Below are 24,863 nucleotides of genomic sequence, written 5' to 3'. Positions count from 1 at the left end.
CCTACCCTTACTAGTTGGATATTTTGGGATGGTAGAGCAGTCTCAAGCCAACTGACCCCCCCCCCCCCCCCCCCCCCGCCGTACTGCTATGCCTTGTAAAGTTGTAGCATTTCAACACTCAGAACAATGCCACTACTATGCCAGTGTTACTGCCATACTGAGTGGTTAGTCCTTGACTCCTGAATCATAGCAGACCTCCAGATAAGAGCCTTGTATTTCTATTTTCAGTTGCCATGAAAAATCATGCTGGACTTCATATACATGGTACAGACTGAAAACACCACATACATTTTGAGATTTACATTGTACATTTTTGGCATTTAGGAGATGCTCTTATCCACAGTGACTTACAAAAGTGCTTTGTCATTTACTCATAGAATGCATCTTAGCCAGTACAGTAGGTTCCATTGAACTAGAATACTGTTATAATACAAGGATCAAAGCTGATACCTAGAAGTGTGAAACAAATATGAGCTATATATCAGACAAAGATAAGTGCAATAACAAACAATATCAAACTATATGTGCTAGAGTTTCAGTTACTCAACAGATGCAGGATCAATTCTAAATATTCCACAAATAGTTAAGTCTTCAGTCTGCATTTGAATACTGCAAGTGACTCTGCTGTCCAGTCAGCCAGTGGAAGTTTTTATCACCATCTGGGAACCAGCACAGAATAGCTTTAATGCTTGTTTTTCATGAGACTTGAAGCATGGTTGACCCCACCACTGCTAAGTTGCACCTGAGCAAGACTCTTAACCCTCAGTTGCTCATAAGATATGTAAATTCCTTCAAAAGCACATGAGTGATGCTGTTTGTTTTTTGCCTGGTATGCTTGTTTATGGCTTTCACTGCATGCACTGTATGAATATTTAGATTTTTTAATCTGTCACTTCAAAAGGTTAGTCCCAGTGAGAGAGAGAGAGAGAGAGAGAGAGAGAGAGAGAGAGAGAGAGAGAGAGAGAGAGAGAGACTGACTATATTTTAAGGATATTTAAGCAATTGCTTCCTTTCTATGATGCAATTTTATATAGACACACTATGTCAGTATTGTTTTCTGTTGGTTTATTTATTTATTTATTTATGTATTTTCTTTGTTGTTAAATATTATTTAACATTAATTATTAATTAAACATATATTATTAATTTTGTCATGTTCCTTGTTTTTACATATAACTTTTGGACTTCATTGATAAAACTGTATAATCACAGAGAAATGAATGAAAAGAGAGAGGGAAAGAGAGAGTGTGGAGGTGTATGAGGAGGAGATGGAGCTGTATGAGAAGATGGAGGTGTATGAGGAGAAGATGGAGCTGTATGAGGAGATGGAGCTGTATGAGAAGATGGAGGTGTATGAGGAGGAGATGTAGCTGTATGAGAAGGTGGAGGTGTATGAGGAGATGGAACTGTATGAGGAGGACATGGAGCTGTATGAGAAGATTGAGGTATATGAGAAGATTGAGGTGTATGAGGAAGAGATTGAGCTGTATGAGAAGATGGAGGTGTATGAGAGAATGGAGGTGTATGAGGATATGGAGCTGTATGAGAAGATGGAGGTGTATGAGGAGGAGATTGAGCTGTATAAGAAGATGGAGGTGTATGAGGAGATGGAGCTGTATGAGAAGATGAAGGTGTATGAGAAGATTGAAGTGTATGAGGAGGAGATTGAGATGTATGAGAAGATGGAGGTGTATGAGGAGGAGATGGAGCTGTATGAGAAGATGGAGGTGTATGAGGAGGAGATGGAGCTTTATGAGAAGATCAAGCTATAAGCATTTGAAGGCAGAAGGAGAATAAAAGGAGGATAAAAGATTCAGGTGATGGACAGCCTTGGGCTCAGGGTCAAAGGTCACTCATTAGACGCAACAAATAGAGTACTGTCAGACTTGTTTCATCATCCACTTAATTACACAGCATCCAATGACCTTTCAGATTAAAGTCACAGCTTTGCAGAAACTGAGAAAAAGACATTGCCTTGCACACATCTCCTATGAAGAGATGACTAACACAATTCAGCAATTTTTGCCTGTTGGAAAGTATAGAAGAATTTATGATATAAAATTCATGGAAACTTGCCTTTTTTTAGCTTTGCTCTGGTTTTCACTGGTTTTACTGTAACTAGTCGGAGCATGTTGCAGGAGGCTGAACCGTGCTGACAGCATGCAGAATGTCCTGCCTCTTCACAGACTGCAGCCTGGCCAGATTGTCAGTCAGAGCATGACATAGACAGAGTCCCCTGAAACTGAAAGGATTTATGCTGATCCTTCAAACACATATGGTATATATACCCACAAGAATCCAAACTAGTTTCTCAGTCACTCAGAAATAGGGGACATATGAAAGATTTTTGTTTTGCTGTTCAAATAACACAATGAAATCTGTTTAATCTTTATATATGGAGAAACTGAAGAACCCCTCAGTGTTACTGCAGTGTTTTTGTTTTTGTTTTAAATCCAGTTCACATTTTTTCTCCTACTGGGCTCCCGGTATTCAGTGTTCTTAATGGTTCGGTTTAGTTTGTGGGTGCGTTTAAGAGTACCAAGGACGAGGTCGAGGAACATTGCATTATTAGATATGGACATTACTGAAAATCTTTTGTTTACACTGAGAACATACTGAACACCTCAGCTTACCTTTAATGGTATAATTGCAAAATCAGAAATCATTAGTTATCTTCTGTTAATTTTTAAAGTTGTTTAAACTGGAGTGGCTAATTTTACAGCTCACACATGACTACTAATGTACACAATTACTCTTCTGCCATTGCTCCAATCAACACCCTCAGTAACATCACTGTTTCTCTTCTGGGTACATTTCAAATCTATGCCTATCATATAGCTCCAGTGAATCATATAACTGCGCACACATGAATCAAAACCACTGGATACAAAGCAGTTTATACTCGTTATAAGTACAAACTGATTTTTTAAAAATGGTGTGAGCAGGATGGATGTAAATGAGCTCCAGGCTCCAAGTTACTCCCAAAACAGTTTATTCCCATATGAGAGTTCATATGAAAGTAATTATACTTGCATATCTATATGGGGGTATAATCATAGTGTAATCATAAAGTGTCTATGAATGCCATTGTTTCTGGATCACGTTTTATATATTTATATTACCTGAACCAAGCATGAAATGGATATAACGTCAGGCCTTCTTTTTTACTTTAAAAAGTCTTAAGTATTAGTTGCATACTAGAGCATCTTTGTAGACTTGCACTTTGATTCAGGAAAAACAAAACAGATACTCTTCTGGGAAGCAATCCGACAACCACAGTGCTCGATGAAATTCAAACTCAAATGTAGGGAAACACAGCTGTGCAATTTGTTCTTTTTGCTTCTTTTTCATTATTAAGTGTTGCACCTCTGCAATCCTTCGAACTGGATACATTATAAGAAATCTCTCCTGAATAGAAGAACTGAACAAATCAGCATTTTGTCATACAGGTGTTTGGAGGATGGGCTGTCTGTGTTGTCATACAGGTGTTTGGAGGAAGGGATGTCTGTGTTGTCATACAGGTGTTTGGAGGAAGGGATGTCTGTGTTTGCGTCTTGCCCAATCGGACGTGCAGCTGGGGCTTCTGTGGTCTCTGGCCAGACTGACTTCTTCCTTACCTCAAACACACGTCACAGCGCTACAGGTGGTGTGTGCGTATAACGGGGATGGGACTGGAGAATCAGACTGTGCGAAGCTGTGGTATACCATCCATATTTAAACACACACACACACACACACACACACACACACACAGCAGTGTGATACGTGTAGAACATAGCAAGGCTCTGAGAAGTCAGGTACCGGCATATTAAACAACAGCTTCTACACAGTGTGAACTAGAAACAGAAAGAGAGAACAAGTATGACACAGAGGAGGGACTCGGTACAGCAGTCTGGCATTCGCATATCTAAACAGAGACGTCACGTATATCTGAAATATAATGAATGCAAGAGCTGAGTGCAAATATGAAAAGAATCCATAGGCCTGCACCCTGTCCCCGCGAGCTTCAGAACTTCACCCCGCCGCGTTTAGCGACATCCTCGCCCATCGTTAATCAGCCACGCGGCTGGGCTGACCTTTCGCGCGCGAGCGTTTGATCAGTCCTTCCCTCATCTGCTCGCTGCGGCCCCAGTAGCCGACGCTCGCGTGGTTTGTGCAAATAAAACCCGATTAGTGACCGCTGATCGATTACGATTTGACTAGACAGACAAGACCTGGGGCTGCTGCAAAATGGATACAGCAATATTAAGGTGAAGGCAGAGAAGAAGGGAGAGAAAGAAAGAGAACACGACAGAAGTAGAGAGAGAGGACAACATTACTTAATTGATTCCATGCCATCTCATCAATTGTGATTAAAATGAAATGGGCTGCTCTCGTCTGAAAAGGTTAAAACAAATTGAGGTTGGAAATCGCAGCTGGTAATGGCAGCAGGCTGAGCAGCAGGGCTTTAATGAAGTGAGCTCGGCTCCATTCTTCATCTACCTGAGCCTAACAAGAGCAAGCATCAGTCTCCTGTGGGACATCATCGTCACTGACCCCCGCTGCCGAGATCGCACAGACAGTAGTACTCAGAAAATTGCTTACTGCGCTCACTAGCTCACAGTTTTGTATCATTCTATTAGTGAAACTAAGTAATGCCATGCCTACACCTAAACCTAACCTCAATTCAGATCTTTGGCCCACACACACAGCCTCCCACTACCTGAAGCATGCACACATAGCCACACCCCATCAGTCACACGTCTGCTTCTCGAGTCGCCGTGTCTCGTTGGGATCGTGACAATACCGGAATATTCAATGGTAAAAAAAAAAACAAAGTTTCAAAAGTCTCCAGTCAATACACGTGCAGGTCTACAGGTTTTATGTCTGTTAAGTTATTGTTTGGATGTTATTGTTTAAGATGTTTTATGTCTTTGCTCAGCATGAGAAGACAGCATAATAGTTATCTGGTTTGTATGTGCACTTATGTGCACTGTGAAATGACCCTTTTTCCGTTGCACAGGAAAGCGCGCGCACACACACAATATATATATATATATATAGAGAGAGAGAGAGAGAGAGAGAGAGAGAGAGAGAGAGAGAGAGAGAGAGAGAGAGAGAGAGAGAGAGAGAGAGAGACAGCCAGCCAGCCAGAGAGCGCTATCCTATAGTCAAACATAACTGTTTAGAACCACATTGTAACAGACACTCACAGGCAATACTGACGCTAATCTTCACGTAGAGAACAGACCACTGCTGCCACCTGGTGGAAGAGTTTCCATTGGGCCACTAAAGTTTTCTACAGAAGGTAAACCCCTCTAACAAATGTCTGTGAAGTGGAACATAAAAGACAAAAATTAATAGCAATAATTATTTTTAAAAACCTCTTAACTGTAATTGCAAAGTGCAGTACAGGGCGAGTGTGGAGCAGTCAGTACAGGGCGCCAGACCAACCCCAGTTGATGTGTGCTGAGATGCTGTTTGCTAGAAATTAGACCTTTTTCATCTCCTGGATGCTTTACACTAAACAGGGACTGAGCGCTAGCTCAGAATGCTAACTCAGAGCGCTCACTCAAAGTTCAAAGAGTGTTAACTCAATGTTAACTCAGAACGCTCACTCAGAATGTTGACTCAGCAGAAATGCAAATAACAAGATGTCGGGCAAAAACCTTTAATTACTGCGAACTTTCTGCACCAGAGTCACAGAGAGAGAGAGAGAGAGAGAGAGAGAGAGAGAGAGAGAAAAAAAACAGCGTGTGTACTCATATCCTCCCTCCCTTTAGCCTGCCGTTGTTGTGAATCATGAACTGACATGCACCAGCTCTGCAGCACTGCTGTGGACCACCGCACATCAGTAATGTCGTAAGATTGCAACATTAAAGCTTTATTTCCCTGCCTCCTGTAAGCACTGGATGTGTAGCACCAGATAAAAAAAAAAAAAAACTAAACAAACAAAATAATATCATAACACTTCTTGCCATAGTCACAACAGCAAGATGCAGAACAGTGTAACATAATACTTTAAACATAAACGACTCACGACATCATGGGAACAGTAGGTGGGCACGGCTCAAACAAGACTTGCATGCAAAACTTCATGTAAGGGACACGTGCCCCTTGGGAGAAATCTTGCACACGTTCTTGGCAAAGGCGGTTACTCTGTGCACCGCCAAGACACGTTACGATGAGTTTCCTCCAAACGGAAGGTTGTATTTATAATCAACAAAAATGCCAGTTGATTGCTGTTCTAAGCTCTGCGGTGGTTTCGATCCACCTCACTAGACCCGCGGGGCATTAGGCCTGGGTTCCTCCTTCGTCTGGTACTGTTAAGCGTCTTTCTTGTGGGAGTTGCTGTCTTCCTGGTGGTCACTAGGGGAACTGGTACCCCACTGGGAGAAGGCGGAGTCAAAGTCTGGCTCCTCCCCTTGGAGGCCCTGGTAGCGCTGGAGCTCGATGTATGTTGTGAAGAGTTTACCGTACTCTGGGTGGGTGAGAGCGAAGGTGCGAAACTCATCTAATCATTACAGGAGAGAGAAAAATACAAGCGATTACTTTGAAACTATAAATATTAATATTAATTAATTAATTCATTAATTAAGTAGTCCATAATACGTACTTTCAGTAAGTGTTTAGTACAGGAATGTACTCAAATTATATATGTCATGTATTCTGTGTGTGGTATAAAACTATTCACAAAATATAGAGTATTGTTTTATTCCATAGTTTCAGTTTAGAGCACTGGGAGTTCTTTCAATTTTTGTGACTTTTAAATAATTTTTATGCATTGTGAATCATCGTAATGTCTAATCACGAAGGTTAGCCTTCTATACCGCTCGCAGAATAAAGTTTATTTTGGGTGATAAATCGCAAACACACCGTAGGTGATGTGTCCTGATCCATCACTGTCGATTGCGTTGAAGAGTTTGCTGACGTTGAGATCACACACACCCAGAGCCGAACGCAGCAGACTGGAAAACTCATCTCGAGTGATGTTATTGTCCTCGTCTATATCAAACAGCTGAGGCAAGATGTCACAGAGTACAAGTGTGTGACTACTCCATATGAGCGACATCTTTACAGTAAATATATAAGCAACAATGCAGAATACGAGCAAGAGTATTTAACTTACAGCACTCGCACCAAAGTAATAAACAGAAATATTGTTAATAAAACATTACAAAAAGGAAAAAAAAAGACAGTAAAATTATGCACAGATATTACTTATCAAATGCACATACGAGCTTTGGTGACTATATACCTTAAATGCTGTGTGGATGACCTCCTCTGTGTTAGCTGGTCGACATAACACGGTCACACCAATGACGTACTCTCTGAAATCGATGGTGCCATCTCCATCCTGTGGTGATGGAGTAAAACACATCTTGAGCTCTGACACCCCAAAAAATATTTAGACATGGTCTATTTATGTGCAACAAAATGACCATCTGAAGCAGGTCAAACACGCATGCATGTGTGCGCACACACACGCACGCACGCACACACGCACACACACACGTACCCTGTCGAAAAGAGCAAAGAGCTCCTGCAGTGCTGGGCTGATGGGTAACTTGAGGAAACCGGCAAACTCCTCGATGCGGATCCGCCCGCCTTTACATGAGGAAGCTCTGGTGGCAAAATTCTCCAGCTCCTTCTTCACATTATCCCATTTCAGACTACACAAAATAATAAGACACTTAACAATGAAAAATTCCCCTTATCTCTAGTTATAAGGATTTCTATGAATACTTCTGGTTTATTTAGCTTCATTACAGAGCTTCAGTTTACTCCCAAAATAGTGCCTTTAGTAGTAATGTCACCTAGTAATAAAAATATCACCTTCAATTTAATTACAAAATTACAATCTGTTGGAGGTATTATACAATGCTCTGAGTAGTGAAGGAATGTTGTGTGATGCAGTAAACAAAGGATGAAGTTCAGGTATAGAACCGAGCAGCAGGAAGTGTCCCGTACTTCAGTTTCCTGCTGATCTTTGTGAACTCCACTAGCCCCGCTTCCATGGGCAGGGTTAGCTCCCCGGCGGAGATCATGAGCCGACAGTCCTCGAACGTGTGGTCCGTTACCGGGACACCCAGTGACCTGGCAACACAAGCTCATCAATACCATGGACTCTGAGCGATGAGCTCATTGACTCGTTCATGTTCCTACGGGACAGCGGGCGGTGTGCGGGACAAGCTTGGGTTTAGCGATAAAGAGGCAGGGAAGTGTAGTGACCATCCCACCTTGCCATCACTGCCCGCACGGAATGAGCAAACTTAGTGGCGTTCTCCTTCTCTTCTTCTGTTGGGATGTGTGGAGGAAGAAACTACAGCAAACAAGACGAGAGCACACATTCTGTACCTACACTTGAAGGAAAATCTGAATATATTCTAACACAAAAATATAAAACTAACACAAATGACTGCCAGGTAACAAACTACCTTTTTCTCCAGAAAATAATGAGGACTTGACCATGACCAGAGTCAATTACCACAGATATTAAATGTATTTCCACTATGGAGACTGAACATGCACTATAAATGTGACATGTACAACCCATTTGTGGTAAATGTGGAAAATAGAGATTAGGCAGGAAATTCAGGAATATTTATTTAAGATAACTGTTCCTTTTGTGCCTTAGATTTCCAGTTTCATTATACAGGTAATTCTGAAAACAAAAACATGTTTCCTTATAAGGACTATGCAACATGCAGGGCCTTCTAACAAAAGTAATCTTCTGTTAGACAGTTCATTAGGACGACAGTTTCATGTCACCTTTTTTAGGATAGACACAGAAAAGCAGAAGCTAGAATACGGAAGAAGATGCCCAAGTCGCTAACCTCAATCTCGACTGTGGTGTAGATCTGACAGAGTGTGTGCAGAAGCACAGTCCACCTGCAATAGAGAGAAACACTGCCGTGACCTCCTCAGGAATGGGGCTAAAGACTCACGTCTGTGCAGAAAGGCCTTTAGACGGCACTAGATCAGGTTCCACATTCATTCTGGAGTTGATGGAAGATTAGACATATACATGACGCTTATATGCATGGCCTCTCGTTGGGGTACCTTCAAGCAGGGACAGGGTTACGGCTGCTTTAGGAACAGGAAACTGATTTTTTTCAGCTAGGAACAATTATATGCCTGTGTCAACAAGGTCAAACAATATGTACCTGTGGAAGTATGCAAGTCAAATAATTTTGCACTATAAAGGCTTGTTCCATTCACAAATGTGTGACTGAGCTCATTCATTTACATTTACGACACTTGGCAGATACTCCTATCCAGAGTGACATACAAAAGTGCTTTGTCTTTTACTCACTGAATGTGTCCTAGCCAAACTACTCTGAAATGGACCCTTAGGCAGTGGCAGTGTGACGATGTGGTCTTTTATCTCTGCTATCTGTTTAATGATCTTAGATGGTTCACTACTTACAGTCTGGGGCCTTGCCAAGTCCACGTTACTGTGTCCTGAAGGACAGAAAATGGAGAAAAAGAACTTGTGTGAAGTTGAAGCCAGAGCAGGTGTTTTGCAGATAAACAGTTTAACATTCAAACTAAAGACTAAAAAACGGTGTAAGGGCTGAGTTATTCTGTTTTTCCCTACAGGATGTGTCTTTTGTTCTCTGCTACTAGATGTTACCAAAACAACTGTCAAGAAAATGATGTGACAGAAATTTACAAGATTCCTCAGGTTCCATTAAGGCCATTCACCAGTAATAGCAAAACACACCCTTTCTTTAGTCTTCAAATGTAAATCACCAACTTTATTTCATCCACGATGACTGACACCTTTCTCAAGGGTTTTACAGAGAATTCTCTGGTTGTCAAATATCGAAGGTACACACAGCAATTTATAAGTATAATACAACTGAATCTTACCCAGGGACAGAGAGGATCTGAATACCTTTAGTTACTGTAAATACACCATCTAGGACTTATGGGTTCTGAATACAACACTATTTTTTTCTGAATTTAGATGAAACACAGCATGTTGCTTTTTAGATCAGTGTTTTTTTTTATTCGTGTCCCTGTTTACTTGTCGCACTTCCCTGTATGTCTTTACTTACTGTCTTGTAATGACTGTCCTGACTCTGTGCAGATTTCTGACTGTCCTGTCCTGACTCTGTGCAGATTACTGACTGTCCTGATCATTTAACATTCTTTGCACTGCTCATAAATCAGTTTGCAATTTCAGTCCCCTGCTTATGTTATGTGATCAGATTGATGTGCAAAATGTTTCCATTTCTGCTCCAACTTTATACTTTTTAAAAATGATTATTGATTTTTTTTCTTTTCAGAATGCCGCTTTTCTTATGTGATCACTTTCTAAAGTAAGACTTCCTCTGAGTGGTTCAAATATTCAGACTGTGCACTTTGTGAAGACGGAAGCAGGAAGATCACACGTAAACCACCCACTAAACCTCTACGACTACCCTTCAAACCTAGTAAAGCAGAATAAATATCTGATAAGCACCGGCTGAACAGGACTGTGCGTGTGACTCACTCACCATCTTACCGGGGTATCTGATGAGCACTGGCTGAACAGGGACCCCTGACACAAAGGCTCCTGTCAACAGAAATGGAGCGACAGATAAGACTTTTCTTTCATTTCCCTTCTCATGTTCTGTCATTGTTTTACTACACTGTTTTACCGCTGTTTTTAAATGTGTCCCTACCCACTTAACACACACACATTGCAAATACAATGGTACAAAAAAACACAGTAGTTACCCCCTTCCTGACCCTGGTCAGTGCCAGTCAGGCCCCACTGATTAAACTTTGTCCTAGATTACGCTGTCCTCCGTGACCAGCTGTGTAACCTGCTAGCTCTTCTAGCCAATCAATAATTACAGATTAATAAGAGAATTCTGTGTGGTTGACTTATTCTAGCGTAAGCTCACATGCATTCAGTGTACAGGAGAAAAAGCTTCACAAATGTGAAAGATGCATGTACTAAATTAGTATTCAGAAGGAAGGAAGTGTGGTACATCTCTCTAAAGATGTGATGACATAAGCGAAAAGAGGTTCTGTTCCTGTTTTTGCTGACCTCCATAAAAAGAACCTCTGGGCCACCATTGGTGGCAGAAACAACCTGTGTGCAACTTGAACGTTTTCGCTCCTCCTGCTCCCCGTTACCCTCCTGCTTTGCATTGCAGGCAAACGAGTTTTCAGGAATCCCTGCAGCTCCATAATTTGCCGTCCAGCAAACTCGGTGCACGTGTCATGAAAAGGATGCGGCAAAGTACACGCAACATCATTTTCATATTCTACTCAAACTGTAGGCTTAATCAAAGGCTGTGACTGTTTTTTTTCACACGTGTAGATCTCAGTGAAAATGACCGCTAGTGTTACTTAAAACTGCTTAAGATCATTTGTCTATATAAACGTTTGGACCCGAGCAGACAAACGGATGCAGTGAGATGGAATCTCCTTGCCTTGTTTGAAGGTAATGAGGCAAGATCGGTTTGTGCATGTCCCTTCAGGGAAAATCAACATCTGAAAAATGATCATAAAACACAAACACGTCGTTTTCATTAAGCACTTGGTAGGTCTGTCAGTTTTAACTTGTAACAATTCCAGTCATAACAGCCTGTTTGTGAAGTTTTCACAAAACAAACCTGATTAAACTTTTCCCCCTTCACGGGGAAAACAATAACAATGAAAAAATGAGCACACGTTTCACATTTACATAACAGAATTACACATTTATTTACTTTGAATTGCTCTTGGTGGAGAAGGAGGTGTAGTAACAGCAAACCAGGCCACTTTCTAAACGCACAGAAAGGGTTTCCTGCTTTTTGAAATGTTTTAGCAAAACTTTGAAATTCCATTTTCAAGTCAGGTTGTTGTGACACCGTTACATCATCGACCATTCATCCAAACCTCAAAACAGCCTTGGCAAACGTTAACATGCAGCAGGGTGGGTTAAGATCACCTGTGGCCAGTGGCCCCCAGACATGGCCCGTCTCCTAATCTCCAAGATGGTGTTTTTGCGTGAGTCTGGATCCTTTCGTGACACCAGCACAGGCTGCAGGCACTGCAGGATGCCTGGGTGACCACACACAGACGTCTCAGAGAGCCAAAGTAAACGCATTTCAAGCGATGGTGCAGTTTCTGGTTCCTCATTCTTACACACAATTTAAACATGCACTTAGTTTTAACATGCACAAAAACTGCTTAATCCATTTTGCACACAAAATTAATAGTATTGAAACTTCTTTTGGTTTCCGTGATGGAAGACCACCCATCCTGTAACACGTGGTGGCCCGAATGCCGCAGGGTGCGAGGCAGGACGCACAGACTTCCTCGACAGAGACGAACATTTAATAACATAAACGACAGCGGCACTCACGTATTACAAACGATGAACATAAACAAGAAACGACTGCCGCTAAACAAACACAATACACAAAGATGCATCCAACATAAACACGTTACATTTAGACATTACATCTACAATGACCAACCACGTGGCACACCCTGACGTGAGTTTAAATACACACCGACGAAATGAGGTACAGGTGTGTGCAGGAGTGGCCACAAACGAAAGTCCTCCTACTGCACGTGGCTGGCCGAACCACGTGACTCACGGGAGGCGAGCGTTCCGTCACACATCCCTTTCACAGTAGAGTTCTGCATGGCTCGCTTACCCCCTACGAGTCACGTGGTACGGCCCGCGGCGTGCAGGGGGGTTTACAGGTGTGATGGCCCGCACCTGTACGGGGTTTATCATTAAGTGTTTGTCAGTCTATTTAAACCCCCGTCAGTGCTTACTTCCCTGTTGGTCAATGTTTGTTAGCGTCTGAGTATAATGTTAATGTCTTTAGCGTTAAGTGTCTTCATATTCACTTAATGTTACGTGTGAATGCCACCATTGTCCTGTGTGTTTAATGCCATTAAATGTTGCACAAAGTCGAGGGAGTCTGTGTGTCCTGTTCCACGTCCCGCGGCACTCGGGCCGTTACAAGTTCCCTCCTCCAAAGCAGGTCAGAGATTATTAGACATTAAAGGGGACCTATTATGCTCAATTTCAATGCTCATCATTTTACTTTTTGGGTCCATTATTATAGATTTACATGCTTCGGTGCTCACACATTATTTTCCTCATACTGTACACCTCTATTCACCTTCTGTCTGAAACTCTGTTACAGCACATGTGTCTCTAAGTTCCTCCCAGTAAACCTAGTGTGTTCTGATCAGTCGGCTCACCCACCCTGTTCTGGCCAAGCTTGCTAGTAAGTGAACAATAAGAATTATGTAACATGATTGTGTTACATTGTAACAAAGCAAAAGGGAATTCCCATAAGGCTTTTCAGGAAGCTGAGAAAAGTGGTTTCTGTGGGAGAGAGTTGCTCCATCTGATGTGAACTCTCTCCCAGAGGAGGAAGCTTGTGGCTAAGGTCTCACCATTAAAATGTAAGAAGCATGTTATCATCTGAATGATCAGGTCACTAATCATAGTTATGTGATTAGTGTTTCAGAATGGCCTGCCATCTGCTTAGCCTGGCAAACATTTCCAGGACCAGTGACGGGTGCAAACTTCTTTGGCCATGACGCAGGGGGGGCTTTTGCACATACTGCAAAGCCTAGAAGTCTGCCATGAGAGTCGGGTGCGTGAAAAGAAAGCGACTGTCCGTTACTCACGGCCAAATATGGGCGCGTCCAGGGACTCGGAGCGGGACACGATGGAGGGCAGACCGGCTACGATGCAGGCGATGGCGTCGAAGAAGGAGGAGTGCGGAGCTACAGCAAGAATGGGAGCCTTAGCACCGCTCACCTGCCTGCCCTTCACCACCACGCAGAAGCCCATCCCTAGGAAACAGACCCGGCCTAGAAACACCATCACTGTACGACACATGAGCCTACACACACACACGCGCGCGAGCACACGCACACACACACGCGCACACACACACACAACACATGCACAGACATGCAGAAAAGTAGGGTTGCTTAAACACAATCCAGCATAACGGGGCTAGACATGCCTGACCATTCTGCTTTCACAGGAAGCCTGCGTATTTTTTACCTCATGTAAAAGATATGCTTGCAAACAGCATGAAAAATTAACCGTGCCACACGACCCTTTAATATCACCTATCTGTGCTTCCCCTGTTCTCAGTAACCTTAGCTATATAACCCAAGTCATTCCCAAAGCACTTGGAGAAGTCTTGCCATTCCTGTGCAATCTTGTATTATCTGCTACAGACCCTAGGCCGAGGGGATCAGAGCAGGAGTATCCACAAGGAATCTCAGAATAGACAGGCAGGTCTGGGATCATCTAGGTCTGTGGTCACCTTCCGCGTAAGTGCAGGACAAATCTGATCCAGAATCAGTAGTTTTGTTCTGAGCTAATTTATGCAATTTAATGCTGGATTCAGGGTGAACCAAAGAATCTCCTGTTCTGTCTTATTTTATACACAAGACGTGGCTGTCTATAAACTCTGATACACACAGATACTATTTGTATAATAATTATATTGGTCTTTTGTTTCTACAGACCAATATGATGGTTCAAAGCTCTACAATTTACGTAATTGTGCTGTTCATAGATATTTATATAGGGCAATTTATCACGGCTCGTTCACCAGACAATAAAAATTCACGGCGCAATGGCGGCCCAGTTCGTGTTGTGTATGAAGTCGCGTAAAATCAGATGAGATGGGCTGTTATAATCCCGGCGGAGATGATAACTTTGCGCTCACCTCCTCCAGCCCGTCATGGGCTCCACGTCTCTGTTCAGGGGCCGCCTGAACGTTATTACGGCGGCCACCAGCCACGTTGCCATCAGCACCACAGCCAGGAAGACGGAGCGGAGAGGTACGAGGAGGACTCCCAGGAGGCAGAACTGCGAACACAAGCACCGGAGGGGTCGAGTTAACAGACTCCGGAGCTGCGGGACGGCGGATCATGCACAACTCTTTAAAACGCGCTGGTTTCATTCTTGTTTCCCATGAGGATTCAGTTAAACAGAAGTTCACTAAAATACTCTGTATGATGTAAAGCCATGTCCACGTGTGCTGTATAAGCGCATTTTCAACCTTTCAAATAGTGAAGCTTTTTAAAGGCAAGGGCGTTATCTGACTGGATTCACTGGGGAAGGAATTGGCCTTGCTACCGGCTGAACGCTACACCCAGTATCACAGTATCACAGTCCCAGACATCACGAGAGTAGGTCTACGTAAATGTCAACTGCTTAATCGCGTTAGATTCAACACGACCATACATACAGTCACACCAACCAGTCAACTTGATTCGTGACCTTGTTACGGAGGCTGTGGACGTACATTCAGCGGCGTTCAGCAAATTAAACAAGGAAACAACCACCAGAACAAAACACACTACTTACTTTGATCTTCTCATGTCGGGTCAATCTGGTCTCCTGCACAAACGGATTGAGAACCGCCGGTAGGAACAGAGACTGCTGTCTAGGCAGGGCGAATGCTCGCTGAGCCATTTCCAGAGGCGCTACGTTACCAGTCCTTTCTGGTTCCGTACCACTACAGGAGATAAACTTCCTACATGTGCATCTTCGTGTGTTGCGTAATAAATTTCCGCAATCTCGCCGCGACCTCCTGTTAACGGGTTATGGCAGGATATGTTCTTACATGCAACACCTCCGGTAAACATAATCCTCTTTTTGCGCTCTAGTAACAGATGCAAACGGTGTCCTCGTTATCGCTACTCAAATGTTTTATTCTGTATCCAGATCAGACGATAAGTACTCAAACATCTATCTGTGAACTATAGGCTATGTATAATGCGCTTAAGAGCTTATTATTAGCGAACGTTTATGTACAGTAAGATAATACTGACATATGAAATGTGACGCTGGTCTTTTTTGCTCGTATGAAGCTAATTTCCTAGTTAGTCATTTGTTGGATGATGTATGTCCAAAATATAGTTTCCTTCTCTTGCAATCAGCCACAAGATGTCTTCATTTATTCAAAGGTTACAATTTGCAGCACCTTTTGCAATTTTGCATAATGTATAAAAATGTAATGGCCAAAAAACCCCCAAACTTTTGTGTACACACATAATGATAATGCTAATAATAATAATAATTCTAATAATTCTAATAATAATAATAATAATAATAATAATAATAATAATAACAACAGTTTTACATAGGGGCTACAGGGCAGTCTTTATTTTTCAGAATTTTCTGAATTACATGAAGTGACAAAGTGCATAAAGCAAATAAGAAAAAAAATATTATAATGCCAACTCAAAAGGTACAAATAATAGAACGTAGGATTAATCAGTATTTTCATGATACTTTCTTGTCATGAGTCCATCATGCAACAAACCCCTATACAGTCTCAGGCAGCCTGTGCCCTGTATCACCCAGTCCCATGAAAGAAGTCAAACACTGACGTGAAGCAGAACAAATCACAAAAGCTGTGCTACTGATATGTTTGGTCTCTGTGTTGCTGTAGAACACATTTAGTGTTAATGTACTAAAGTGCACGTCCTTGTAGAATGTAAAACAGTACACAACTTGTATCTGATATACATTTTCAAATAAAAAACCTCACAAAATACTGCATCAAATTCCTTTTTTTTTTTGTCCAACTGTCCATCTAAAAAAACATATTTTAGGCATTTTTATTAATACTTTTCAAAACAGCAAGGACATTTTCTGCTCAAACTGTTTTCATAAATGCATTTTTTTTTTTTTTGCAGTCCTACTTGAATCAATTCATTTTCTTTAAAAATAACTATATTACAACCAAACATTACTGGATGACTGTTTAGATGGGACATACCTGATGTCTTTGCAAATGTGGTAATACACAAACAATTTCATTTAAGGAGGCCTGATATTAAAAAAGGAAACCTTTATCATTGAAAATAAACAGCAAATATCACACAGTATAGCGATAAAAAATGTTTTTTTTTTTTTAATGAATGCTCAGGTTTTAGGCCCAGTCCAACGTGGAACAAGAACAAGAACAACAACAACACAACAACAACAACAACCTGAGTCTACTGACTAAGATAAACCCTCACAGGCTAGCTAAGACCTAGCATTCACCAAGATGTAAGTACTCACCGGGAATTAAAGGAGACAACACTCTGATACAGTCTGAGTGCTATCATTAGGCAAAAGGGCCCTGTGGCGGAACAGAACATGCTGATCCGAGGTCAGAGGCTATCACCGAGCACCTACACATCACGAAGGCAGTGCTGTTGCTCAGCAACGCAGCCAGTCTGTTTTCACCTCTCCCACCTTGATGATCTTCAGGCTCTCGTCCATTTTGAGATAGTGAGAGTCTTTGAAGAAGTAGCTATGACCTGCGGAGTACACAGACACATCACGGCATGTTACTTACCTTAACTTTAATGACTCCATTAATTAAACCCGCTTTTAAACAAAGGGCCCTTTGGGAAAAAGTTTGCAAATTAAGCATGTAAACACAGTTTAGCAAGTATATCCATTTAACACAATTTAACAAGTATATCCATTTTCAGGATAATATGAATTTCAGCCAGAATGTGATCCAATTTAAATGCGTTTTTTTTTCTTCTGTAACATCGGTGTTTCTGTGACGTGTGAGATGCTGAGTGCATGCAGTAATGCTTGCATGTGAACTTCCTGGAGATGAGCACATGGGGTCAGTGGAGTCCGAGGTATAAACAGCACTGGAAGCAGCTATTGGTTTCAGAATGGGGCCAGCGTTTACCAGATCTAAAGATCTGCTTCTGTGTGCTGCCTGAAAAAACGTGACTATGCCAGGCTGTGCACTGAGCTCATGTATTACAACGCTCCTTTCACACACCACACACACTCACATCATTTAACTTTGTTTTCTTAGAGAGTGTGTGTAAGGTCGACAGCAGTGAATATGAGTGCTCAGTTCAGTAAAAGACTAAACCAGATATAATTCCAAAGCACCTCACATATTTTCCCTTCCCCAATATCTATCAGTGCCACATAACAATATTTCACCTCAGTAATATGAGGGTGAGGTTGTGTTTGTGGGCAGAGGCAACTCTGTTTTCAGTGTGAAAGACTGAACAACATCCCATAAAATTTCAATGTCACCAGGATCCAAGGATCCCAGGATCCTAGGCAGCTGCTGAGGAGCCGCTTACCGTTCCCGTTCATACTGAACGCTGCATCCAGGTCATCAGGAATACCATTCCAGTAATCGGAAATGAGTTTGGGAAATCCGGGATCCATTTTCTTCTTGGCTTCATTGTACCTGTAGAGTTATTATGGCACAAGGCTTTTTACATACAGACAGACCACACAATTTATGTATTCCTGTGAATATGGGATATGGAAGTAGAGGGCAGGATTAGGGTTAATGAATGTGCTACCTGGATTTTACAAACGCGTTAGTTTACAGGATTTTAAAATATATAATCAGTAATCTGGAATACATTTATAAAATGACCCTCCCCACTTTGGTTACCATGTTATCACATAAAGATAACTATGGTGATGATGTGGTAAGGCTGGTACCTCCAGAACTTGTCTCCAGAGAACAGGTAAGTCTTCTTGCTCTTGTGGTATGAGTAGGCTGCATCTATGTGGTAGAGGTCTGATGGTAGACCCAGGGAGGAGATCTTCTTAGGAAAGCCCTTCTCCAGGGTACTGGCTGTGTACACCCACACCTCGTCACCTGTGACAGTCGTACACACACACACACACACAAGTCAAGAAGATGCTAATTTCATTGTTATTAACACTGCACTTTGTAAAACAATCCTTCTAAAAGTTGCTGCAGCTGTTACATGTCCAGTATGGCATTTGGAATGTGAAAAAAGCAAAGGTTTAGATATATAAATCTCTCAAACCCACTGAAGTTTTAGCCTATAATCCAGAAAATGTGATCTCAATCTGCCCGACTAGATATTACCATCAGCAGTAAATATCTAGAGAGTCGAAGCATTCTTAAATCCATCCTAATCTCTTATCAGGAGTTCATCAGTGGACATGGAATGCTTTCATATGTATTAATAAACCTAGAATTCACTAGAGTGGATAAATAAACCACAGTCAAGCAGGACATTATATCACTTCATGTTGAGTAATGCTCAGCTGCTTATATGTAAAATAGATGATCAGAAACATTTTTAATTTTTGTCATATTGTGACATCGTCACGCACTAGAATATAAGACATCGTGACTGATAATGGAGTGTCAACATGCAGTAGGTATATTGATACAGATTTACAAATCTGTTTCTTTCTTCTTCATTCATGTATGTGAGCATAGATGAACACAATGTACTGGTTAATACCACAAACTGAAAAAAGCGTTGTTATTCATTCTCTTTAATGATCATATTCCTTTACCTGCAAAGAACACTGTCTTTTCCTCCAGAGGGTTTTCGTAGGCTGCGTCTATCTTCTCAGGAAGGTCACTCCAGAACGTGGCCACCAGCATGGGGCCTGTAGGCTTACTGTTAACACTGGCTGACCTGAACAGGAACCTGAGAGAGAGAGAGAGGGGGGGGGGGGGGGTGGATGACCAGGCCGTGACTCAGGTCGGTCAGCTTGCATGCCATTATAAATAAAATAACATTTACAGATGACCGTAATGTGATAGCATTACTTCCAAAGAGGAATGAGGACCTCCACAAAGGCTAGAGAAAAAGAGATAAGAAGCAAGATTATGTTTGTGTGTGTGTGTGTGTGTGAGAGAGAGAGAGAGAGAGAGAGAAAGAAAGGCTGGACTAGCAGTCATACAGCCTGACCACAATGGGGTGATTCACTGCAGCATCTGTTTCTCGTTAAAGCAGCAGGCAGAGAGTAGAGGCCCTGGAACATACCGGAGCATGCCCACTTCTCCAGGCCTCAGCACATCAACGATACCCACTGACCTACTTTTCAAAGGTCAAAATATTGTAGACTCCGAAAAGCCACATCCGGACAATGCATTTTGAGGCCCAGCGAATCCAACCCGCAGCACAAAGTTCCATCTGAGTGACAAAGAACTTGTTGGTGAAACATTCACATTTGCAGACGTCAGGATTGTTGACACATGGGAAGGCAAGGGGGGAGCTCTGATGGGATTCAGGATGCAGGCTGTTGATGCCAACTACTGTTGAGGTGTAACCGCGTCCGCCCCAGGGCTGCGGGGCTCTTCTGACTAAAGCAACACACAGCTACAGCACTGCTGACAAAGAACACCACTTTTGTGATTAAAAGCCGAACAGAAAAGGGGAACAGGACAAATCTGTAGGCACGGCTCAGACGACCCAGGCAGCAAGGCCTCTAAAGCACCATGCTTGTACCAGGTCTCGGTCTGTCTGGACCTGCAGACAAGGCCGGGAGTGGGAGGCAGGGTTGCAATGAGAGGTGAGAGCCTCCAGCGTCCACGCCCTGCTAGCTCTGATCCAAGGCCTGTGCTGCCAGCATGCTCCAACATAGCAGCTGCCTGGAGCTGCGCTGACTCAGCAGAAAGGGTCAGCATGTCACTGGAGACGAGGCTTGTTCTACTGAAAGCAATAAGACAGGATGGATGATGTTGGGTTTTTTTTAATGCAGCTGCACAAATAAAATAAACAAAAAGGCATTGGGCCATGCAAGAGTCTTTCAACCTCTGTCTGCCTCTCTCTCTCTTCAATGGTTTAAACAGCTGCTGAAAGTGACCCAGCTGTGGGAATGTCTGAGTGCTCGAATCATCCTCGCTCACTGGACCCTGAGCTCATTCACCTCACGTTCATTAATATATCTTTCCCAAATGGCATTTCCAATACTCAGCTATCATTTGGGCAAGTACATTGAGATCCTGTAAGGTGGGCTCAAACCAAGGTCAGCTAGGTGATGACACCGACAGCCTACTGGGTGAGTAACCACGCTCTAATGATGGTGGGCCTGTGTGCAGAACAGTTAGATCTTGGATCAGGTAAAACAAAAGGAAAAACTAAACACCACGGTGAGTGTGGAAAAGGGAGAACAAAGGATACCACAGGAAGAATGGCAACCCCAATGCACTGGGGAAAACCAAACTAAAACTTCCCAAACAAAACCAGAAAACGGGGAGGAACTTTAATGGCTAAGGGAAGCCTTGGGAGAGACAGACTAAAGAGGGGAAACTGGAGAGGGGAGGGCATGTGTAAAAACACCAACACCCTCGCAGCACAGAAGTGAGGTGTAGCACAAGGGCTCACAGACCTCAAAACCTGAAGTTACCAGCTAGGAGCACGGCTCAAAACTTTAGCAAAGACCCAGAACTGAATAACTGGGTCACTGGGCTTTTATAGATCTGGCCCAGCTGCTGGGCATCAAGCCTGATTAGTAGTGCGGTTGACTCAAGGCCTCACTCTGGCGGCCGGAGGGAGGCCTCAGCCTGGTGCAAACCCTTACAGATCCAAACATTTTTAGGAACACTCTTTTAAGACAATAAAATATTTTCCCTATTAACAAGACAATAATTTAGCTGCGTGTAAGCCAATCTTTGATCTATGCCGTGTAGATTAGTGGTAGGTGGAATTATTTAGTAAGCAGAGGTCTATATTTTGAACCTAGCTGGGCACCATTGTAAACGGTCTGGAAAACTTCGGGGTCATTGTCTTCATGGCCGTGAGCGAGCATCTTCGCCTAGTTCTGCTTGGGGCTTTGGCACCCAGAAATGAAGCCTCAAAATATTCAAAGGAAAAGAAATGGAGACTGCTGTGCCCCCTGACCTCACAGAACTGTCCCAGAAAGAGATGGACCCACGAGTGCCTTCATAAAGCCAAAAGCCCTTCGTCTAGATGCCGATAGGATCAGGAAACTTTCTCAGTACGACCTTCCCGTTCCCAGAAACAGCATGTCGTAAGCTTTCAGAGCTAATCTTAATTTTACAGTCAGCCGATTCCTAGCAACAGACACTTCTTCAGTGTGTGTGTGTGTGTGTGTGTGTGGTCTCCTGATCGTTGGTAACCACATAGCGGTAATGATGTAACCCAAATTAAAAATGGCTCTGTGTGTGGGACGGTGGGTGGCTCACTCCCTAGCTCCAGAGTTCCTGCTCACACGTGACATCAGAGTCTCAATGACTGCACTGTCTTCAGTCCACTGCTGTTTGCTTTGGACACTACCTTGCATGTTACATTTAAGATTTATCCATAAATAAGTGTGTGTGTGTGTGTGTGTGTGTGTGTGTGTGTGTGTGTGCATGTGCGTGTATGAGCCAACGTCCAGTCCACAACATCTCTCTCTGTCAGGGGTAAATTTGTATGTAAGTATGTGTGTCATAAGACCAAAGACGTCTGCACAGAGCCACAGAGCACTGCATTATCTGGGTCAGCTGCTCCCAACAGACTCCCTTCCCAACAGAGCGCATCTGTACGAGGGGAGGTCAGGATATGTGTGTGTGTGTGTGTGTGTGTGTGTGTGTGTGTGTGTGTGTGTGTGTGTGTGTGCACGCAGCACTAAGGGCTCCACTCAGTCACACTCCATCTTAAAAGATATGCATCCTAATTCTGTGACTTTCACAGTCACTTCTTTTCAGTGATTTCCCTGCTGGAGCCATGCTAGTCACCCAAAAGAGTTTAGCACACAGAACAGAGACCCCACTGGGACCACAGCCACTCTAACTAATAACTAACCTACTTACCCCTGCTTGTGAACACACTGGGAAATCTGTGATGGATGAATGTGATGTTTTATTTGGGCTGTAATTATGTAGTTATTATACCAAACAATACAGTCAACAAGACTGCTTGTGGTATGTAGGACAGACAGACAGAGATCTTCTGCAGTATGCTCTAGTTCAGAGCAGAACTCTGCTCTGGAATCTGTAGAGATGTGTGTGGTTACGGTGCACAGGTTACACACATATACAAAAACTCACAAACTCACATACACAAACACACGCCATCTAGCTACTTAAGATTATAAAAATTCAGGGAGTGAGTTGTTCATTGGGCCTCAGAATAACACTGTGGACACAACTGTGGCTCGTGTACTCTCCTGTTAAAACAACGTCCGTGCTCACGAAGATATTTAGCACATCGCTACTCCTGACTTAAAACAGGCTTTGGAGGATAAACAAGTTAGATTTTCCTGGCATGGTGACAGTTTTTGAAGTCTTTTTAACCACTAACATAGATGTATTGATTATGCAGTGCCTGGAAGTGTGTGTGTGTGTGTGTGTGTGTGTGTGTGTGTGTTTGTGTGTGTGTGTGTGTGTGTGTGTGGTGACATCCTAACACTTCCCCGAATCTCCACTGCCCTGTACATGTTTATGAAGTTCTTTCTGAGTAGTCAAACAGTCTTGCAAAAGCAGAAGACTTGTGCGTCAGTGCCAAGTTTAAAAAACAAAACAGCTGAAATGTGCTAATACTTGCTAGATATCACATCCCATTCTCATATATCACTGACCTATCATTGTTTGTTTGTTTTATAGAAAATGTAGTTTTGTAGTCTTTAAACTGTTTGAGTAAGATCAGTGAGCTTGTGGGTAATGAACTTACCTGTTTTATAGTTTCTTAAGAACCTCTTTCAACATCCTTTGTTTTGTTTCTGAAAGCTGAGTAACTAATGCAAGACTCTGATATCAGCTGTCATGAGTTTGCATGACACAGTACGTTGTGAGGCACCAGGTGTGTAGTCAAACTCACACCCACATACAGGTGTGCAGTCAAACTCACATCCATATACAGGTGTGTCTATTGATAAACTCAAACCCACTTACAGGTGTTCTAGCACTGCATCCCAGAAAAGCTGCTGTCTGCATGGAAGATTCTTCTGTTACAGTTACCTGTCCTTAAAGAAGAAGGTCTCTCCTCTGATCTGGGCTACTGCATCAAAAATGATGTTCTCACTGCAGATATCCATAGGGGTGACTGGGCCCATGGTGGGTGGGAGGGGCTTGTCTGTGGGCACACCTGTAAGAGATGGAGAACATGTGTTTAAGACCGCTTCCCTTCTCATAAGTTGAGCAGAAGTTGAGCACAACGAGAAGAAACGTTTCGGGATAGCCCTCCTCCAGCCTCTGCCCTCACCATACAGTTCCTGTATGCCTTTGATGTCATCAGCAGAGAGCCTGAAGTGCTTGCTGTAGGTGTAGATTGGAGCCATGAGGGCCCCAGGGTCCTGGGAGTGCTCCAGGCCCAGAGCGTGGCCAAACTCATGGGCGGCCACCAAGAACAGACTGTAGCCTGGACAACAGCGGCCAGAAGAGCAGAGTCAGCAAACCTGGCTGAGCACCTACCAAGCAGCACCAATCACAACCAGGTCCTGCCCATTTATTTCTATTCACTATGATGCAGTACAAGCACGCTTAGTAAATAATTATAATGAATGTGCAGTAGCAAACCGTCTAACTGTTGGGTAGCATTACTGGGCTGTTTGAACAGGCTGTAACATAAGAATTACAAATCACATTATCAAGATAATTTATAAAGAGACTGCGTCTGATCACCAGTTCTGTCCAGAAAGCAGTTTCCTTATTACAAGGATCCGTTCCCAGAGTGTTTGCAATACTGAAATGCCTCTGTGCTTTAAGGTGTTCCTGGAGTGCAAACAGCCCCTTTCAGCTTGAGAATGAGCAGGCTAGACTTTTGTTTTGGCAGGTGAACATCAATCAGAATGTCTGTGTTTTTGCATGTTATGTTTTATCTGTAAGAATAGAAGGCATGTGATTGGTTACCTTGGTCAGGACAGAAACCCCATTTGCGGTCATCGTCGAAGCTTTTGGTGACGGCGCACCACATTTTCCCGTCGTTGCGGCCGGACGTGGTGCAGGACTCGTAGGTTTTGCCCAGGAAGGTGAAGGGGAAGACGCAGGGAGCGCCCTCTGAGTTCCCGCCCACCGTCGACATGGCTGTGGGAGAGGGGGACGTGAGCAGATCTTCATGTAAGGTCAAAACATTTAAAAAAAATAAAACATCTTAAAAGTTCATACCAGAAAAAAATAAAGACCTATAAACCTAGTTTAAAA

The 24,863-nt window shown here is 42.9% G+C and overlaps 2 protein-coding genes across 2 annotated transcripts in view; both read right to left on the bottom strand.

Moving 5' to 3' along the window:
* Positions 1–5,636: 5,636 nt before the first annotated feature.
* lpcat2 (lysophosphatidylcholine acyltransferase 2) lies at positions 5,637–15,552 on the bottom strand. Its single transcript, XM_027031286.3, has 14 exons — positions 15,326–15,552; positions 14,682–14,824; positions 13,621–13,838; positions 11,912–12,024; positions 11,412–11,472; positions 10,485–10,543; positions 9,410–9,444; positions 8,817–8,871; positions 8,220–8,302; positions 7,951–8,076; positions 7,499–7,652; positions 7,238–7,336; positions 6,856–6,997; positions 5,637–6,493 (listed from the first exon to the last, which is right to left on the bottom strand). The coding sequence occupies exons 1-14, from the start codon at positions 15,431–15,433 to the stop codon at positions 6,306–6,308; spliced, it is 1,584 nt and encodes a 527-aa protein (XP_026887087.2). The 5' UTR covers positions 15,434–15,552; the 3' UTR covers positions 5,637–6,305.
* Positions 15,553–16,097: 545 nt separating this feature from the next.
* mmp2 (matrix metallopeptidase 2) overlaps positions 16,098–24,863 on the bottom strand; it is a 13,162-nt gene continuing 4,396 nt past the window's right edge. Inside the window, exons 7-13 of the mRNA XM_027031284.3 lie at positions 24,573–24,746; positions 23,926–24,081; positions 23,682–23,808; positions 19,286–19,422; positions 18,449–18,608; positions 18,076–18,185; positions 16,098–17,274 (exon numbers count right to left, since the gene is read on the bottom strand). Coding sequence (XP_026887085.1) covers positions 17,174–17,274; positions 18,076–18,185; positions 18,449–18,608; positions 19,286–19,422; positions 23,682–23,808; positions 23,926–24,081; positions 24,573–24,746 — 965 coding nt within the window. The 3' untranslated portion in view covers positions 16,098–17,173. The remainder of the gene's footprint in view (positions 17,275–18,075; positions 18,186–18,448; positions 18,609–19,285; positions 19,423–23,681; positions 23,809–23,925; positions 24,082–24,572; positions 24,747–24,863) is intronic.

This window comes from Electrophorus electricus, chromosome 23 (genome assembly GCF_041902795.1).
Source record: "Electrophorus electricus isolate QZ-2024a chromosome 23, ASM4190279v1, whole genome shotgun sequence".
Classification (NCBI taxonomy): Eukaryota; Metazoa; Chordata; class Actinopteri; order Gymnotiformes; family Gymnotidae; genus Electrophorus; species Electrophorus electricus.
This window is presented reverse-complemented; position numbering and strand designations above follow the sequence as displayed.

What these genes read in the sequence shown, in the direction of transcription:
- lpcat2 (XM_027031286.3), bottom strand. Translation starts at nt 15,433, where the DNA reads ATGGCTCAGCGAGCATTCGCCCTGCCTAGACAGCAGTCTCTGTTCCTA. An exon ending in TCAGATACCCCGGTAAGATG is followed by an intron (nt 9,445 to 10,484) that starts GTGAGTGAGTCA and finishes TCTGTCCTTCAG; the next exon opens with GACACAGTAACGTGGACTTG. An exon ending in ATCAGGACACATCACCTACG is followed by an intron (nt 6,494 to 6,855) that starts GTGTGTTTGCGA and finishes TGTAATGATTAG; the next exon opens with ATGAGTTTCGCACCTTCGCT.